Here is an 18,496-nt window from a genome sequence, read left to right on the forward strand (position 1 = left end):
ATTCCGGGATTAATTAGCTCCATCACCGATGCGGAAGGTTGCGCGATGAAGCCTAACGACCATTGGTCACATTTGCAGTAATTGTAAACGACATTGCGACGCAATCTCTATGAGATGAGGGAAAAAAGGTGTTCCCTGATTTACTGCTGATGGTTTTCGAAGGCTCGTGCACTCGAATTGCGAGGACGACGGGAATTATGGTGTTGTGGAGTGCCTCATTTCGCTTGTGACCGGAAGCAAAGTCGAGACCGCGAGAAGGAAATTGGAGTGTGGCGTTTAGTGAGATGACGCGCTGTAGATACGCCGTATATCGTGTTGGAGTATCTTTGATTTGCTTATCGATGGGCTGGATCGCTGGACAGCGGATATTACCGCAATGCTGAAACATGGCCAGCTGCTTCTAATGATCCCCGGTTTCCCGTTTTGGGGATGACATGTGCGCCCGATCCCAATGCTGATGCGATCCATAATTCGGGGTTTCAGGTTTAGAAATGGGTGGGTGCAATTGTTGGCCTGGTCCTCGCCCATCGCCGTGCGGATGTGCGCTTGTGTGCGATTGATCCAAATGTAAATGCGATCTTGCTTCAGGATGTCGAGAGTCTTCCGAGAAATCGCCTTGTCGCAGCATCGCCTCTTGTGCCAGCCCAGAGACGGTTCCACGACGGCTTACAGGAGCGCTGGAGGCCTCATGTCCTCGTGCAGATGCATCAGAACGGCCTCGGGCGTGCCCTCGTCTCGGTGTTGATGTCGATGATGACGATACGTACGAGAAAGAGGGAGACGTGTGTGATTGCGGCGCTGATGTTGGCGGAGGAGGAGGCGGGTGTGGGCCTTGGGCCTTCCGCTTTTTGGGGGAGCTGGTGTGTTCTAGGTCAGACGCATGAGACGTCGCACGTTGACGAGGGAGATTTGTGGGCGAGGCTTTGTATTTACCTGATGGCGTCCCCGGCGGATTGCCACTTGAGCTCTTCTCCTGACTGGCGGATGATGGGGGCACCCAATGGTGGAAGTAAATGGATGGCGAGGATTGCTCTTGTTGCCCAGATTGTCCTTGCTGTGAGCCCGAACTCGCGCTTGGTGGATGCTGTATTTGCATTTCGTTCGTACTGAGGCGAGGAAGTTGCGACTGAGTGTTAGGTCGTGGCGCAGAGGTGGGCGCACCAATGACTGTAGAAGCTCTTGCGCGTGGAGACATCATCCCTCCATAAGGTGCCGGAGCCTGTTGAGGTTGCGACGGCAAAGGTTGCCCAGGTAATACTGAAGTTGGTGGTAGAACAGATTGCGAAGATTGTCCAGCGTACGGCGGCTGGCCGATCATCCTCGAGTCTCGTCGCATATCCGGTGACGTCTGTGATTGTGCTTGAATCTGCACCTGCTGATGTGCGGCTTGGACTGTTGCTGTGTACTGCTGGATCCATTCGGCGCTGATGTTGGCAAGGTTTCCTCCACCGATACCCGCAAAAATGATCGGTACTAAGTGAGGCGGCACACCTCCCTGGATTGACTCTCGAAGCATTGATTGCTCGATTTTGCGCTGCTCAAGCTTCAGGCTTTCCTGCCGCGTCCTCTCTTCTTCTTGCTTCCGTCTTTCTTCTTCAGTCTTTGCCGCTAACCAATTCTTCATGCTATCCTCTGCACCTTGCCACTGAGACGGAGCCGGAGGTAATGCACCCAGAGGAGTAGGCATCGACGACTGTCCTCGACCTGGGTCAGGCAGCGTCATCGCTGAAGGTGGAGGCAGGCCTCGATGAGGTGTACTCATGGCGAAGGAGGAATGATTTGCCTGAGAGGGCGGGAACCCACGATCAAGCTTTGGAGAAAAACGAGGGACCTTGGAGGGTAAGAATGGCGGAGAGTAGGCATGAGGTTTGTAATCGAAGTCGGGCTTGACTGGGTTAGAAAGTGTGAGCAACATCGAGGATGGTGGGACTAGGGCAGAGGAAGATGGTAGGGACACTCGACATTGAAATGAGATATCGGGCGGCGTCAATCTTGCTAAGTCCAGAAAGAGACGGGACAGCAAACGTACCAAATGAGAGGTACGTTTCCGGGAGCAGCGTTCACTTAAGGCCCAGAGCTCAAATGGACGTTGCCTTACGTGTATGCACTGGGGGTTAATGCGTACCAGACACAAGAGCCCCGATATGATTCGCGAAAAAAAGTAGGGCCACAAGCCGATGAAGTGATGACAGGCGAACCTGGCGGCGCCGAAGATCGCACCCAAGTTAAGGCTCGCGTGGGCCGGCGTTGGCGATCAGGTCCAGGTCGAAAGAAAGATCAAGAAGGCAAGAGAAGTGGGCAACAGTGGGGAAGGAGGTAGCGAGTGGTGTACGAGAATGGAAGACGACCGGCTGGGGTTAGACTAGCAGACGGGGATGATGGCTGTAGGGTCCTAAAAGGCAGGACGAAACGGCACGCCGCTCGACAAGGACAGCCGATGTGTGGCGTCAATCCGGACGATGGGGGGAGACTACGGCAAGGATGTGCAAGGGTCTAGTAAGAGTCCCTGTCAGCAAGTGGGAGTTGGAGAACTGCTGTGCTGCGCGTTCTTACTGTCCCGCCATCTGACGTCCCTGGCATGGCGATTGCTTCCGACGGCTGCAAACTCTGGCTATTATTCCCACAATGTGGCGCTCCGTTCGCCGCAGGGCTACTTGTTCCCGTGCACAAGTAAAAAGGTTCATCGGGCCTTAGACTAAGCGTTTTGAGTTGGTATCGGGATCACTCCAACCTCAGCTCTCGAGCGAGTCATCTGAACACAAATCCAACATACGCACGAGGCATATGTTGGGAGTTTTGTTCGATTTGTTCGATCCACTTAGCTGACAGAGGGTGCTTCATATCCACTGCCGCTCTCATCACCGAGCAACAAGTCGGACCTTGGGCTATGCCAGGTGGATGTGATTGCGAAAATTAATGCATACAGCGCTTGTGCTATGCTTGCAGTCGACGACACACGGCAAATCATCAAAGCAGTTGCCCATGCAACTTGGTTCTGGGCTCGAGCCAGTCGGACCGGGTGGCTGTCAACGAGCCTCAAGGAGCAAAACTTGCTTCGCATGGCGTGGTCTGGATATCCTGCCGTGCGCTAGCCCAGCTAGCAGGCTCAAACGTTCGGGAGGAAGCGAGCGCAGCTTTGTGGGAGAGATTAACGCTCTGTTGCACGGATACTTGTCGGGCGGAACCATGGCGCGCCAGGTTGTCTGCAAAGAAATGAAGGATCATGACTACCGCCAGACCTCAGCCGTGTAATATCCCGATATGGATGAGTGAAATGAGTTGTACAAGTCGAGATGCATGGGGCGTCATCACGAGAGTGTAGTTTTCAGTGGAGATGCAGCATGTTGGTCTGGTTGCACATTGGGGTCCGTTCTGTCTGAAGCGTTATGCCCGATTGGGAGCTGTAGATGCCGTCATAGCTCAACGGCTGGGCGCGTTTAGATGAAAGCACGGTGGTGGCACGGAGCAGGGAGCCTTGTCTGACCTGTCATCAGCCTTGAGGAACCCCTCCGGATCGACGTAGCGTGACAGAGGACATGGCCACCAATCGATAAGTGCAGCGATCCTCGAGCCGACACGCGAGCCAGCAGCTGTGTTACTGGACATGTACGGGAGAACAGCGACGTCGCAGATCTTTGTTTGCGCGCTTCTCCTCCAACCGTGACTCATTAGCACCGTTGATGGTGATTTCCAGCCCTTGTGATGACTAGTACACCGCAGAACGTAATGCAAGCAGCATGCAGGACCTAGATTGAGTGACCGTTCGACACGCGTTGCGCAATCACCGGTCGCCTGGCTCTGGTGCCCAAAGATCGACTAAACTGTTAAATTTCCGCGTTGGCGCTTAGGCGTTGCCAATTTCGAACAGACGGAGGATCAATCTGAAACTCAAGGCGTCCCGAATCTATGCAAACAACCTTTGAACAAGATTCTGATGGGCTAGCCAACATGTGGAGCCAATCAGCGTTGTCGAGTCAGGACGCCTTTCTCGACTATGCGACACGGCGTGCCGGTTCTGGACAGAGAAAAATGGCTTCTTGAAAAAGCTCGTGTAATTGTGATGAGTATGCACTTCAGCTTGACTGTAAGGGGAGGCGAGTCCAAGTTGGGTAAATGAAGTTATCCTGCGTCGCTTTGGGGGCCGAGCATCATACTAGGAACAGACCTCTTGCCCATTCGAGGCTTCATGTCATGGGTTCTAGGTCTGTGACACCTACGAGAACGTGGTGTTCAGGCCATGCGGGAGGGAGCCACGGATCCGGGAGATGGAAGATGGTACTCGTACAGACTATACCCGAACAACCAAAATAATGTCGTGATCTCGAGCTGCATGCTGGTTGTAAGGTGATACGCACGTGGCTCCTAGCCACTGTCCCGTCTCATGAGAGCTGGCAGTGCTCGGGTGTTGGTTTGCGATGAGTCTGTCAGGCACACTGCCTCTTTCCGATGTGTCGATGCCGCCCTCGACGCCAAAGGCGTGTTGGGCTTCCCAACTCGGCGTACTTACCACCGACTGTGAGGTGATCTGCACCATGGAAATGATGAGGCTTGCAGTAAGATCACGAAGGGATGGCAGGTACCCACGCAATATGGAGCCGTCGTGCCTCGGTCGCGTTCGATAAAGTCGGCCGTCCGGTGAGGAGCTGCTCCGCCGACCCATAAACTTACGTGTGTGACTGCAACAGGGGAACAAGAGGAGCCGAACTCTATCTCGGTCGCCGCCGCTGGTTCTGCCGTCATGGCACGGCGAACATTGCCGCAACGCGTCTCAGAGCAAGGAGAGCGATTGACTCTAGCTGAGTTGTTCAATCATCATCGATCTGCCATAGAATATGTTCATCGGTATGCTATTGCATACGATTCTGTCTGGGTTACCATCCAAGGAGCAGTAATGCTCGCTGGGTGCAGCAATGCTACGCTTACTGCCGCAACCCGATCGGGAGCAAGAGTCCAAGAAAAAATACATACACTTCTCGGGCCCGCCTCCACTTCGCGTTCGCTTGCTCACGGAGCGCTGATCAGTGGTATGATTTCTTCCTTGGTGAGGCGAGCGATCACCAACCGTCCTACCAAGCGTAGACTTCTCCCGAGTCCAAACCTCGAAGCCCTTTCTGGCGTGCGTTCCACGCGGCGATCAACGGCGCTTGCACCCCATGTAGTCGGCTTCATCAACCTGGCGTCCGTCGGTGTAGCCGAACATTAACTCAATCGGTCCTGCATGGACATTGGGAGGCAAAAGTTGGCGCGGTGCGAGTGTGTAGTCGAGGGGCAAAACTGGTGTTCGGGGAAGGAGGAAGCGAGGAGCGAGCTAGTCTTCGCCACCAATCGACAATCGTGACTTCCTCATTGGGAGCATCGTCGTGTAGGCCCATCCATGTCCAATAGACGATCGGCATCACTATTTTGGGGGAGGAGGCATCCCGCAGACCCAGCAGTCTGAATCTGACCGTTGCACCCGTCTCCGTCGTCTCCGTCCGACGGGTTGGCTGTCCGCAGATACGGATCCACACGACGATCCTATCGCGATCAGGTCTTTGCCCATAGACTCAACAGCAGCTCGGTTGTGCAATTAGATATTATTTCTAGAAAGTCTAGCTGAGCCTATATGATGCCCTTGCCCGTGCCGAATGTATAACGGTCGCAGATATGATGCATTAGAAAAGCAAAGAGGTATCTTGAGCGTTGTTCGTCAATAATCACCCACACCATTGCGCCTAGACTGCTACCGATAACAGCCATAATGCTGCCGGAGGAAGCCTCCCAAATACCGTAAGACTGGAGAAGATCGTACTCGTTAACACCATCTGGAAATGCTGCACCAAAGAAGCGAAAGAGACCCTGAGGATGCGACGGCAATTGCCGAATGGCCTATGGTTTGGCGCCGTAAATGCTGACATCTCCCAAAAGGTAAGCCATGTTGTAATCCCAAGAACAGAACGTATAAGCCACGTTGCTCGCACGCGACGCCAGCAAGCCACTGATCTCAACAGATCGACGTTGGAGGTGAGGTCTTCTGGAAGCGAGATGGAAGCATCGGTTAGAGCCTGGCGTGTGACTGGCTGCATGTGATCCCGCATCGCGCTTCCATCAAGTCGGACCTTCCAAGGCAGCGGAGCGCTTGCCGGCCTCATGCACTGGCTCGCTTCTTTCTCTCTCTGTACTCTGCCTTCGCCACGCGCATCAATATGTCCTCGTCCTTGATTGGGATCCAGGATGTCAAAACTTTCATGGCGTTCTCAAAGTCCGAATCCAGCAGGATTGTCCTGGTCGCATGCATTAGCGCTGCAGACGTCGCATGCAAGACGTCCAGATCTCCGCTGAACAAGGAGGTTGGAGAGTTGGAGTAGGACTTGTCGCCTAGTAGCATGAAGACGTCCCACACACGCAGTTGCGCGGGAAATGGAAGCGAGTAGTTGAACAGGGTAAGGTACCATCGGGTACCGTACGCTGTGTTGTCAATGCCAACTTCTTGCAATTTCTTCGCTACGTCGCCGTTCCGGAGCCAATTGGTTTCAAAGTCGCTCAACGCATCCATGAGACCAGAGAAGCCGGCTTCGTACAGTCTCTCCAGGCCCCGGAACATCCACAAGCGCACCAGCATGACGAACGCCCTGTCTTCTTCGTAATAGCAGAGAAGTGTCGCAGCAAGCGCAGCCATTCCTTGGACATAGCCTGTGTCGGGTAGATACAGGGACATGGCGTGAAGGACACGGAAGAGAAGTCGTTGACTTTTACTAGTTAGCCTTGTCACTGTCCAGAACTGCACCATCACTTACCCTCCTCTGTACCGCCTCCTGAACATGATGTGTCTGTTGATGGTGCGCGGCACATCGACATCGATTTGCATGTCCTCTGCAGAACTTTCGGTTTGTAATTCGTAGAAGCTTTCGATGAGCTCCTCGTCTGTAGGGCTCTGTGGGTCCTTCTTTGCGCTTGCTGCCAGAAATGAGTACCATGCCGTCGCCCTCCAGCGGTCTGGGATGCCTTTCCAGGTCCGCGCAATCAGTTTTGGATCTCTTGTGTCGAACTCGAAGAGCATTCCGCCCTGGTCTGCACCTGCTTTGACCACTTTTGCCATCCTGCGCCACTTTTCCTCTCGTTCAATCTCCTTTGCCTTCATTGCTTGTGCGGCTCGCCCACCCTCTTCCTGCTCTGCAACCTCTGCCAGGCCCGGTGGCAGTCTGAGCATGTCGCTGGCTTCATTCAGTAAGCGACGTTCTCTGCTGTGGGGAAATATATCCGTGGGGTGTCGTATAGGTCGGTGTGTGCTACGCGTATTCGAGGTCTGGTTGGAGAAGATGGACCTGGATGGTTTGGTTGACTTTTGCGATGGGCGCCTCCTCAGTGAGTTTGGTCGAGGGTCTGCCGAACGTGCCCTCGAGGCGCTGCGCCCAAACTCTCTCCTCCTGGGTTCAGCAGCAACCAATTGGAGCGACGTTGTCACTCTTTGTATGCCAATGTGCTCGGGTCCTTCCAGACCATCCACGTCCTTTGCCTCTCGCGAGCCCGTCTTCTTCGGGATAATGAAGCCATATCGGTCGACCTCGCCGCCCTCGAGGTTTGACCAGTCCTCCAGCCCTCCGGCGGTCTCGTGCGGCTCTTTTGAGAGAGGGCTTTCACGATACGAGGCGGCTAGGGAGCTTGTATCTCCGTTGTTGCCGTCCACGGTCAGAGACGACGATTTGGCAGGGGTATTGGCTATGCTGCTGTCATCCATGAGGCTCGTCGCGCCACTGACCCCCTCTTCTTCCGGCGTGTCCCAGTCGACCGCGCTCTCGTTGCCGTGCTTGTACATGGTGCGCACTTTCCGCGACAGCGCCATCTCGTCGGTGGAGAGGACCCGCAAGCTGGTGGAGCGCCCACGCGGCGAATAGCGCGAGGGCGCCCTGGGCAAGGGCGACAAGTGTGTGTTTGCGGGCGGTGGCGGAGTGAGCTCCTGGAGTTCCTTGGGGTCCTCCTTGGGTTGCTCCTTCCCAGCCTGTCGAGGTGGTGTGCTCGGCGCGGGCGCGACTTCCGCAAATGAGTCGAGCTGTTTACTCCGCCGGTTGGCCTTCTTGCCGCCCAAGAGCATGCTGCCGCGTTTCGAGAAGGACACCTGGGTGTCAGATGTGAGGTCGTCGAAGTCGCCAGTGGGTATGATGGTGTCCAGGCCCATAAAAGAGGCCCGGTTATCAGATGCACTGTCCCCGTCTAGAGAGCGGGGGTGCCCGTGGCTGTCAGACACCGATAGCCGTTCATCCTGGACGATAATGGCCGGCAGACTTGGTGTCTTGCGCAGGCTGGTGAGGGCTGGAAGCTCGTCTGTCGCGGTGCAGTTGGACGGCGCTAGAGCCGAGTCACGGCGATCGTCATCCTCGCACAGCTGCGTTCGCCGTAGTGCAGAGGCCTTGGGCCCAGGTGAGGTTCGGGGCCGTCGTACGCTGCTCAGCCATCCGCGCGACGCAGGGCCCGCCGAAGACGTGCTGGTTGCATTCGAGGGCGTGGGGGACAGATGCGTCTGCTGGCTTGAGGCTGCATCCAACGTCTCTGCCGCAGCAACGTCGGACGCAGGCACGGCGTCATCCTTCATAACGGGCGTGGAGCGCAACTTGGCGTCATGAAGTTAGTGTATGGAATTGATGGGAGGCCCCAGCGCACGCGCGAATATACGTAAATGAAGGGAAGGGGTGCGAAACAGCGGATGCTGCGAGTGCCGCGCGGGATCGAGTGCCGGAGGAGCGAAGTCGGGTTGCGAACTGCACCAGGGCGCAATGGTGAAGAAGCAGAACGATTGTGGGAATCGTCTTCATGTGACCTTGACAAAGGTGGAGGCAGACCCTGCAGGCATCTTCACTGGGGAAAAGGGGCGTCGCATACGGTTGTCGGTCGCGATCGCTGCTTCTCCATGTCGGAAATTGCGCCACAGCAACGCGCCGCGCCTGTGTTACGCCTGCTCACATGTCCTCCAACGGCCCGCGCCTGCCTAAGCTCGATCCACGCTGCACCATCTTCGCCATGGCTCCTCCACGAGCTGCCAGCCCTCGCCTTCTCTGTGCACCTCATGGCATGCCATCAACAGCCTCGCTGCCGCAGCAACAACAATTGTCCAGTGGATGACATTCACCAGCTCCAAACTAGGGTTCCACTTGCCAATAGCCTCATTTAGTGCACCCGCCTGGCGCTCCTAGGCGAACTCAAATCACTGCAGAACGTCACCTTCCGCCTGTCTCGTTCTCGAAATGGTATCGCGTATCTTGGGCCGACTATCTCCAACATTCCTCCTCAGAGCGTCAAGCTGGAGACCGGCATGAAGACCCTGGCCATTCAGAGCCTACCATGTCTTGCTTTCCAAGCTTCCTGTTGTTGTTGTCGTCACCAAGAATGTCTCATGCTGCAAGGCGAATACCGCTCTGTCACCGTTAAGCTGTGGCTTGCGGCCATCGCCCTTGCTTGCGTCAGAGACAATACGCCGGCCCATCTCGAATGCCACCGATGGTAGAAGCCCGCCATACAGCATGGTGGCCCAATCAAGCAGCTGCTTTCGGATGCTGCGAATGGGATGATGCAAGCTGAAGGTCGTTCAACAATTTCTCCCGGCTCATCTCTGATCCCCTCGATTTCTGTCATATACCTGTTTACTGTGTGATTGTCAGATACTGCAAGGTTCGCCCATGCGTTGTGCAACTCTATCACCAACGGGTGGTCGTATCCGCCCAACCTACTAGGACGTGGCACTCACATAAGCTTTCCTCACTGGTGCCGCCCCTTAAGATGAGATGCTTATGTGTTTGCAAACTTACTTTGGTGTCCAACAGCGGGATGAGAGGAACTAGGTTTGCTGCTCTCGATCTTGATGCCACCAACATCATGTGGAGGCGACCTAGATTACTATCCAACGATTCATATTCTGATGGTCAAGACCATGTTTTGTCCAGATCCAACGTCTTTGCGGGTGCAATCCTCAAATAACTGATGTCTTTGACATCATTCGAGAACTTGATTTGGTGGTAGACTTCACTGCACGTCTTAGTACTTTCAAACGAAGACTAACAATTTTACATGAAAACGACATCACGCAAGTCCATGCAATGTTGCTTAGTGAGCTCGAGCATGACTCGGCTCTTACGCTGCAGACACGTCGGATCCTTTCATATAAGATATGTTCTTACATCGCATCGTGAATGTATGCTCTCTCCTTATCTTGGTGGAAATAGACTTGCACGATTTGTTCGTTGCTCGAGCCTGCCGTATTCGTGGTGTTCAAGACTTCGCTGCGTTGCTTATCCGGCTTGGCGCGCGTTCCACGGCCGGCTTTTCCATCTCTGACTCCGTTTCCCTCTCAGTTGCGCACAGCTGTCGCCGTGAGACCACGCGATGGAAGGTAATAGCACGCTTCATGAGCGTTCCGACAGCAATGCGAACATTCCGTCAGGTTGGACGCCTGCGAACGGTATCGCGGAAAGTGGAGCCGCAACGTCCCCGCCAGATACAGGTTCAAGCGAGCCACCAGCAAAGAGGAGGAGAGAAGAAAGGGAAAGGACAAGAGTTAGTCGTGCCTGTGATCGATGTAAGAAGTAAGCATTCGAAACTTCTCGCTATTTTGACATGATCGCTGACTTTGCATAGGAAGAAAACGAGATGTTCTGGCCGATGCCCATGCGCGCTTTGCTTAAGATCAGGGCTACCATGCGAGTTCACTGCATCGTACACAAGAGGCCGTCTGCCATCGGTCATTGTGGATGAATCTGCCATGGCGTCCAATCCAAATGCTAGACTGTCACTGCCAGAACAGTCCTTGACACCAGACCGCTCATCAAAGGACTCCAACACGCCATCCTTTCACTTTCCACGTATATATCCCACACCCAACACAAATCAATCCATCTTCAGTGCGACAGATACGCTCAATGCGCCTAATGAAAGCCTGTCACGAGACCCTCTATCCCGAAATTCACCCGAACCAGCACGTGGGCAGACTGATTCACAGGGACACTATATCGGCTCGTCATCGGCAGTATCCTTTCTTCTCCGCATACAAAAGCGCCTTCATCAGAACAGCTCACTATCTCACGACTCGTCTATCTTCACCTTTGGAGATGCGCCATTACCGGAGTTTGACCCTTCATTCTTCGTACTACCCCCGAAGCCTGATGCACAGAGACTAGTAGAAAGGTACTTCGACTATGCAGCCCCGACACATCGATTTCTGCATCGCCCGACAATTGAGGGGCTAGTGGAAGAGTTTTATGAAACACAGGGTGACATGCGGAGCAAGGAGGATGCACCTGCGAAGACGTCTTTGCTATTGATAGTGTTTGCCCAGGCACAGGCGTATATGCCACCCGGAAGTACTACGAAGGATAACAGGTAAGCTGTCGAACATCAAAAAGTTCCTATAATCGTCTGACATTCTCAGTGCACGCTACTTCTTCGCTGCTGAACATCAGCTTGCGAAAGAACGCGGTGCTGTCCGGTTAGCCAGTGTACAAGCTCGATTACTACAGTGCTTCTACCTGCTCACGCAGTCACGGATTAATCATTGCTGGAATTTGTTCGGCACCTTGTCCCATTTAGCGCTTGCGATAGGTTTACATCGCGGTAGAAGATGCGACCCGTCAACCAATGTCGACTATGTGGAACTAGAAAGTCGAAGGCGCCTTTTCTGGTGCGCTTATTCACTAGACAAATACCTTGCCGCTGCTTTGGGCCGTCCAAGAACGTTCAAAGATGAGGACATTGATCAGGTGAGCCCACTAAAAAGTTAAAAAAAAAACTCTACTAACCAGACTGTTAGGAACTGCCAACAATTTGCAATGATACCGACCTCCATCCACAGTACATTACTCCCACAGCCTCAAAATCTTACTGCGTGATGATGGCTCCGGTTGAACACATCAAACTCACGCGCATCGTCTCCCTCGTTCTGCGCGACTTATACTCCATCCGCCCACCAAATCTCTCTCTACGCCTCGAACTGTCTTCAAAGTACACATCAGACCTCCACACTTGGCGTGGCTCGCTATCCCGCTTCCTCAACGACGAAGAAGGCCGCGGCATCGACTCGCACTTATTAATCCCCATCTACCAACGACAACGCTCCGTCCTAAACCTCGCGTACTACCACGCCATGCTACTTATCCACCGACCCTTCCTCCTCTCCAACTTCGCAAGTCTAGCCCACATGCCCACGCACTCGACCTTCGCCCCCAACGCCTCCATCGACACATCGGAAAACATAGCCTCCTGCCTCGAAGCCGCCATGTCCATCGTCCGCGTTGTCGACGACGTCTTCACATCCTCCAACCTCTTCCGCTCGTTCTGGTTCACGCAATACTACGCCTTCTGCGCCGTCGTTGTGCTCTACATATACCGCATCCAGCAACACCTCGTCACGCCCGGAAAGTGCGAGGGCTACTTCGCCGCGGGCCAAAAGTGCCAGCGCCAGCTCGAAAGTGTCAGCGAGACGGACTGCCTCGCGCGTCGCTACTGTCTTGTTCTCGAGGAATTGAGGCTGGAAGCTGCAAGGCCGACGAGTGCGCCGAGCCCGTTCTCGACGGATCCCGCGGCATTGCAGGCGGAGAATGAAGCGACTACGACGCCGAATTCGACAGCGCAGTATTTCAACAGTGGCGGAAGTATGCCGACGCCGGATAGTGCGGTGTTCAATTCGAGCTTTTTGCCGAATAGTAGTATCATGGCGGACTTGACGAGTTGGGGCCAGTTTGACAGTCTTGTCACGGCGGGGATTGGGCTGTTTGATGGCGCGGGCATGCAGGGTGATGGGGGGTTCGGATTCGGGTTCGGATTATGAAAGTCGGGTATTATTTTGACAATTTCTACTTCTTGGATGTGGTCTTACTCACCACTCCCTAACCTCTCCACCCGGCCCAATGAAGCCGGGACTAATCCACGCCCTCGCATCCCTACTCTCCCTCCTCACCCACTCCTCATCGACCTCAATGCCTAGCCCCGGGCCCTCCAGAATCCGAATGTACCCATCCGTAACATCCCACACCTCGGGGTTCTTGGTATAACTCGTCAGATCCTGGGTGCCGGCGTTATAATGGATGCCGAGACTCATTTCCTGGATCGCAAAATTACTCAGCGTTGCGTCGACTTGACAACATGCGGCTAGTGCGATTGGGCCCAGGGGGCAGTGTGGTGCGATGGCGACGTCGTATGTTTCTGCCATGCTTGCTATCCGTCGCATTTCGCTGATTCCGCCGACGTGGGATATATCAGGTTGCAAGATGTCCACGCACCCGGCTTCGAGGAAAGGCCGCACATCCCAGCGCGAATGGAGGCGCTCGCCAAGCGCAATGGGAATGCTAGTTTGCGCCGAGAGCTCCTTGATGCCGCCGACATGTTCAGAAAGGAGCGGTTCTTCTATGAACATAGGCTGGTGGGGTTCAAGCAGGCGGGCAAGTTGTTTCGCCATGGGCTTATGAACACGCCCGTGGAAATCCATACCAGCATCCATACCTAATTCCTTGACAGTTTGCAGGCGCGAGACGGCGGATTGCAGAGATGAGGGGGAATCCAGCCAGCCGATGTCCTCTGTGGCGTTCATTTTGACGGCGGTGAAGCCTTGGGATTTGCGGGCTTCGCTTCAGATTATCGATACAATGTACTGGGACATGATGCGGGAATCTTACGCTTGGGCCTTGACATCACTGGGACGATCCCCTCCAATCCACCCATACACCTTCAACTTATCCCTCACCTTCCCGCCCAGAAGCTGGTACACAGGTACATCTAACTTCCGCGCCTTGAGGTCCCAGAGTGCGATGTCGATGCCTGCTAGTGCGCTCATGAAGACGGGGCCGCCGCGGTAGAAAGACGTGCGCCAGGACATTTGCCATATGTGCTCGATGTCACTGGTTTGGAGGTCAGTCAGAGTTGGAGTTGGTCAGAACTGAAGCGTACTCTGCTTCGAATCCGGTGTAGCGTTCGGCCCAGGCGTCTAGACAGCCTTCGACGGCTTGTGTGTGACCTTCGAGGGAGGCTTCGCCCCAGCCGAAGTTTCCATTGACGTCTGTGATTTTGACGAAGAGCCATCGTGGGGGTACTCTGAAGTACTCGATTGTTGCTATTTTGCCCATGGTTTGAAATGTGGCTTTTGTAAACGTCCTTCACTAGCTCTTTCTGATGTGTCCTGGTTGGTGTTTTGGTAGCATGCAGACAGGTTCCGGTTTACAGTCTTTTGCCATCGCAGGAGTGAACATTGTGCCATCATCAACCATTACCCTTGTTCAAAAGCCGTCAGTACCCTCACTGGACGAATCATGCTCGTCTCCGCTCTATTAGGACATCCCGCTGCCGGCGCGGGGTCAGGGCCTCCACAGTGGCATGTTTAGGCTCGGGGTATGGGGTAATACCATCCGAACCATAAGCAGCGGCAATTGGATTAAGATGCTGAAGTACTGCTGAAACAATTTGCATCTCAGATTTCGCAAGGCAATCATTACTATCTTGAAGAGGTCGCAGCCGCATCTCAAATCCACGCACGAGCCACAAAATGACCTCATCACCACCCACAGGCGTCTTCGTCCCCGTCCCAACCTTCTTCAAACCCGCATCCTCCTCGTCCCTCCAAGCCGCAGTCGACGTCGAAACCCAGATCCAGCACTCGATCTTCCTCGCGCAAAATGGCGTCCGTGGACTTGTCCTGCTCGGCTCGACGGGCGAGGCAATCCACATGTCGCGACAGGAGCGCATCGATGTGGTCGCTGGCGTGCGCAAGGGACTGAACGACGCCGGATTCCCAGACTACCCGATCATGGCGGGGACTCTGATCAACAGCATCGACGAGACGCTGGAGTGGCTGGAGGACTTTAAGAAAGCGGGTGCGCAGTGGGGGCTTGTGCTTGCGCCGGGGTACTTTGGGGCGGCGGCGAGTCAGGAGGGGATAAGGGAGTGGTATACTATTGTAGCGGACAAAAGCCCGTTGCCGATTTTGATGTACGTGCTCTCGACGATTTCAGTTGGGTATATTGGTAAAATACTGATAAATACGATAGCTACAACTACCCCGGCGTCACCAACGGCGTGACAGTCACGCCCGAAACATATCGCATCCTCGCCCAGCACCCTAACATCGTCGGATGCAAAATGTCGCACGCCGTCGTCTCATGGCACAACCAAGTCTCGCTGGACCCCAAGATCGACCACGGCAAATTCAAAGTCTACAGCGGATTGGGCCAGCAGCTCGCTCCCATCGTCTTCTTCGACGCCGCAGGTGTGATTGACGGGCTGGCGGCGATATACCCCAAGACCGTGTGCACGCTGATGAAGCTTGCGGAAACACGGCCCATCACTGATAAGAATCTCAAGAGGATTAAGGAACTGCAGTACACGGTGAGCACGACGGAGGAGTTTATTGGCAAGTATGGCATTGTGGGGATTAAGGAGGCGGTGAAGAGAGTCACGGGATATGGCACGATGGAGGGTGGAAGACTGCCGATTAAGGGTAAGCTGCCAGAGGGTGAGTGGGAGAAGTGGAGTGAGGTTTGGGAGAGGATACAGAAGATGGAGGATTCTCTGGGTGAGAAGGATTTCAAGTGAAATATTGGAATACAGTCAGTTTTTCAAGTCGCAAAAGCATATGCCGCGATTGCCTCTACATGTCCTGACATGGGTGAGAGGAACATTGAACAACCAAGGAGCCCTCATCTCTATTTAATATGCGTCTTACCCCGCACCACGAGGTTCCGCATCAATTTGTAAGCGCTCTCTTCAGCTCTTAGCACGTTTGGACAGGAACTTTTCTATTGTACGCCAGTCTGGATAGATTTGAATACATACAAACCTTACTGTTACTGAGTTCGTGAGAAGAAGACGAATTCTTGCGCTGCTTGCCTATCTGCCTCAAACTCATATTGACACACGGTTTCTCACATCAGCACAAAACAGGCGTAAAACCAGCTGCTTAAATAAGGGCCTTTTCCGATAGGAACATTACTGCGGATCGTGTTAAGACATCAAAATCTCTCAACATGGCTCCATTAGACGACACAACGCCCGCCACCCGCTTCGACACCTTCCACGTCTACCGCACATCCTACAAGAAGATCGGCGACACATGAAATCGAAGTCGGTATCCTCGTGCCCAAAGACCTCAAGCCCGGCAAACACCCATTGATGGTCAAATTCCACGGCGGCGGCTTAGTACTTCACCCTCTATCTTGCCACTCCAACCATATGCTAATCCAAATCGTAAGGTCACAGGTGACTGCCTCTACCCCGACTGGATAGGCGCCTTCTTCATCCCTCTAATCCACCGCACATCCTCCATCGTCATCCTGCCCAACTACCGCCTCACCCCCGAACACACGGGCGCCGAGATCCTCACCGACCTATCTGACTTCTGGACGTGGTTCAAAGCGCACTCGCCCTCGAAATACCTCGCCCCCAAACACGCTGATCTCGACCTGGACTACTCAAAAGTCCTCGTGACCGGCGACTCTGCCGGCGGGTACTTGGCGCTCATGTCCGCACTACTACACCGCAGCGATGGTATGAAAGCCGTGCTCGCGCAGTACCCGATGACGGACTATCTGCGGCAGGAGAAGGCTACTGAGATGTTGTCCAATATGCCAGCTGCGCCAGAGTCGACAATCGAGAAGTATCTTTCGGGGTTCAAACCTGGTAGCGTCATCTCCTCAGCTATCACACGCCCGCGCGCTTCGATCTCTCGTACGCGCTAGCTGCGTATGGCAAGTACTTGACGTATTTCGGCGAGGATCCTAAACTGTGGCCGATCGGACTCATTGCGGATGCGGCGGCGATGCCCCCGACGTGGATTATTCACGGGGAGGCGGATAAAGTGGTGGAGATTGGGGATAGTTTGAAGTTTGTGGACCAGTGGACGAAGAACGAGGTCAGGGGCGAGGTTAAGTTGAGTGTGTTGCCGGGGATGGATCATGGGTTTGATGATGCGATCAAGGAGGATGAGGAGGAGTGGTTGAGGGAGGGGCTGGGGTGGGTTCAGGAGAAGTGGTTGGGATGAGGTCGAGGACATCAGATCTAGTGAACGAGAAGGCTTTTAAAGCAGTTCATATAGGCGGGGAATGGCTGGTGTCTCTTCGTGTTTGAAGGCAGTGTGTAGTTTCAGGCCTTCAGATGGATAATCTATGTCCTGGTCAGAGAGCGTAAAGCCATTTCGTGTGAAAGCGTTGGTCACTACTTTTGAGTTTGTGCTAGCACAATGTGCCACCGAGCCTGGATTTATTCGCTTGATGTGAACCTCCTGCTTATACCCAGCCTTCGACCAAGGACCAACTACCGCCGTGCAATTCGGGCATATCTGGAATCTCCAACTCACATTGCCAGTGCACGTAGGATACCTGTGAGAGCTCACCTTCCGGCCCACAGTGAATTGTAAAGATTCGGTGCCTGGTCGACGCGCGGTAATTCTCCGTCCAGAAGCGATCGCTCCAGTATTGAAATTCCTCACTCCTTGTCTTCTGCCAATCTCTTCTTCACACTGCAATCCACTCACACTTGCAACCGAAACGTTGTCACGCTAGAAGACCCTCTTATGACTATCTTTGCGAAGGGCTTCGTTAGGCCCACTATCAACAGTGGGGTCTTCTCGTCTTGTTTCGATGTCTTCGGAATTATGCTTGAGATGCCGCACCTGTCACACCTCCATCTGTCTGGCCTGATGGAAGATCACGCCGGAAACGGTCGTTTGCCATACTATAGAGACGATGACGAGTCATGGCAGAGCATTCCAGGAAGCACGTCACTCACTGCATCCGACGGCGATATTGCGAAGCAGCTGAATCGTGCTATTGCTGCAGGAGTTGTAGAAGCAATTGCAGATGTGCCGCTCTCAGAGAGGAGTGGTGGTTTCCTGGAGGCGATTAAGTTTCCGAGGCTCGATACTAACCGGGATCTCCCACGAGGGAGCCAAGATAAAGTTTGAAGGTGTACCTGTCTCAATTCTCGAGAGGCGTGAAGGATGGATTGTATATCCAGACGGAGAGGGTGTATATATCCCTAGTACCGTGTTCTTCCGAGACAAGACAGTAGTCGAGACGGCGCGGAGAAAAGGTGGTCCAATAGTGTGGGGCGCGATGCAAGATCATCTAGTCTTGATAATTTAGCGTTCGGAAATAGTGGGCGACATAGAGGGAGTTTCCAGTAAACACCACGAGCAGAATCAATGAGAGTGATTTGAGAACAATACAAAAATAGGGCAGTGTTGCCCTGAATATGATGTCGGTGGTGCAGTTGTGGCTGCGAGCCAAGTTAGCTCGTCAGCGGACTTGGGCCCCGTGAGAAAGTTACTAGAACATTCCGCATCTTGAGATAATGCACGAGAGCGCAATCTGAGCGCATTTCTGAGGTTTGACCGGTGAGCCAAGGGAGTGATTGTTGGAGCCTCGTGACCTTCATCTCGTATCTGGGGCGAATGCGACCAGGCACGAATCGCCGATATAGCAGGCTCAAGAAAGCTGAACTCAAGCACCCAGCTTGCCATTTGCGGGGATATACGCCCTCGAGGGACAAG

The 18,496-nt window shown here is 54.0% G+C and overlaps 9 protein-coding genes across 9 annotated transcripts; 5 read left to right on the plus strand and 4 right to left on the minus strand.

The window, feature by feature from the left end:
- Positions 1–400: 400 nt before the first annotated feature.
- On the minus strand, positions 401–1,915 carry SNOG_09627 (hypothetical protein; the record flags this gene model as incomplete). The annotated part of the gene is made up of 1 exon (XM_001799864.1): positions 401–1,915. The coding sequence occupies one exon, from the start codon at positions 1,913–1,915 to the stop codon at positions 401–403; it is 1,515 nt and encodes a 504-aa protein (XP_001799916.1).
- Positions 1,916–5,601: 3,686 nt separating this feature from the next.
- On the minus strand, positions 5,602–5,916 carry SNOG_09628 (hypothetical protein; the record flags this gene model as incomplete). The annotated part of the gene is made up of 2 exons (XM_001799865.1): positions 5,602–5,868; positions 5,896–5,916. 2 exons carry the CDS (start codon positions 5,914–5,916, stop codon positions 5,602–5,604), a joined length of 288 nt encoding a protein of 95 aa, XP_001799917.1.
- A 211-nt stretch (positions 5,917–6,127) lies between these two features.
- SNOG_09629 (hypothetical protein) lies at positions 6,128–8,569 on the minus strand (the record flags this gene model as incomplete). Its single annotated transcript, XM_001799866.1, has 6 exons — positions 6,128–6,672; positions 6,777–6,794; positions 6,862–7,220; positions 7,273–7,406; positions 7,445–8,362; positions 8,420–8,569. The coding sequence occupies 6 exons, from the start codon at positions 8,567–8,569 to the stop codon at positions 6,128–6,130; spliced, it is 2,124 nt and encodes a 707-aa protein (XP_001799918.1).
- Positions 8,570–8,994: 425 nt separating this feature from the next.
- Positions 8,995–9,478, plus strand: SNOG_09630 (hypothetical protein; the record flags this gene model as incomplete). Its single annotated transcript, XM_001799867.1, has 2 exons — positions 8,995–9,088; positions 9,168–9,478. The coding sequence occupies 2 exons, from the start codon at positions 8,995–8,997 to the stop codon at positions 9,476–9,478; spliced, it is 405 nt and encodes a 134-aa protein (XP_001799919.1).
- Positions 9,479–10,353: 875 nt separating this feature from the next.
- Positions 10,354–10,722, plus strand: SNOG_09631 (hypothetical protein; the record flags this gene model as incomplete). Its single annotated transcript, XM_001799868.1, has 2 exons — positions 10,354–10,524; positions 10,606–10,722. The coding sequence occupies 2 exons, from the start codon at positions 10,354–10,356 to the stop codon at positions 10,720–10,722; spliced, it is 288 nt and encodes a 95-aa protein (XP_001799920.1).
- A 1,132-nt stretch (positions 10,723–11,854) lies between these two features.
- SNOG_09632 (hypothetical protein) lies at positions 11,855–12,790 on the plus strand (the record flags this gene model as incomplete). The annotated part of the gene is made up of 1 exon (XM_001799869.1): positions 11,855–12,790. One exon carries the CDS (start codon positions 11,855–11,857, stop codon positions 12,788–12,790), a length of 936 nt encoding a protein of 311 aa, XP_001799921.1.
- SNOG_09633 (hypothetical protein) lies at positions 12,463–14,081 on the minus strand (the record flags this gene model as incomplete). Its single annotated transcript, XM_001799870.1, has 4 exons — positions 12,463–12,730; positions 12,843–13,586; positions 13,677–13,856; positions 13,906–14,081. 4 exons carry the CDS (start codon positions 14,079–14,081, stop codon positions 12,463–12,465), a joined length of 1,368 nt encoding a protein of 455 aa, XP_001799922.1.
- A 416-nt stretch (positions 14,082–14,497) lies between these two features.
- On the plus strand, positions 14,498–15,799 carry SNOG_09634 (hypothetical protein; the record flags this gene model as incomplete). Its single annotated transcript, XM_001799871.1, has 2 exons — positions 14,498–14,940; positions 15,000–15,799. 2 exons carry the CDS (start codon positions 14,498–14,500, stop codon positions 15,541–15,543), a joined length of 987 nt encoding a protein of 328 aa, XP_001799923.1. The 3' UTR covers positions 15,544–15,799.
- Positions 15,800–16,466: 667 nt separating this feature from the next.
- Positions 16,467–16,987, plus strand: SNOG_09635 (hypothetical protein; the record flags this gene model as incomplete). Its single annotated transcript, XM_001799872.1, has 2 exons — positions 16,467–16,603; positions 16,645–16,987. The coding sequence occupies 2 exons, from the start codon at positions 16,467–16,469 to the stop codon at positions 16,985–16,987; spliced, it is 480 nt and encodes a 159-aa protein (XP_001799924.1).
- Between the last annotated feature and the right edge of the window lie 1,509 nt (positions 16,988–18,496).

Source organism: Parastagonospora nodorum, assembly GCF_000146915.1.
Source record: "Parastagonospora nodorum SN15 chromosome Unknown scaffold_15, whole genome shotgun sequence".
Classification (NCBI taxonomy): Eukaryota; Fungi; Ascomycota; class Dothideomycetes; order Pleosporales; family Phaeosphaeriaceae; genus Parastagonospora; species Parastagonospora nodorum.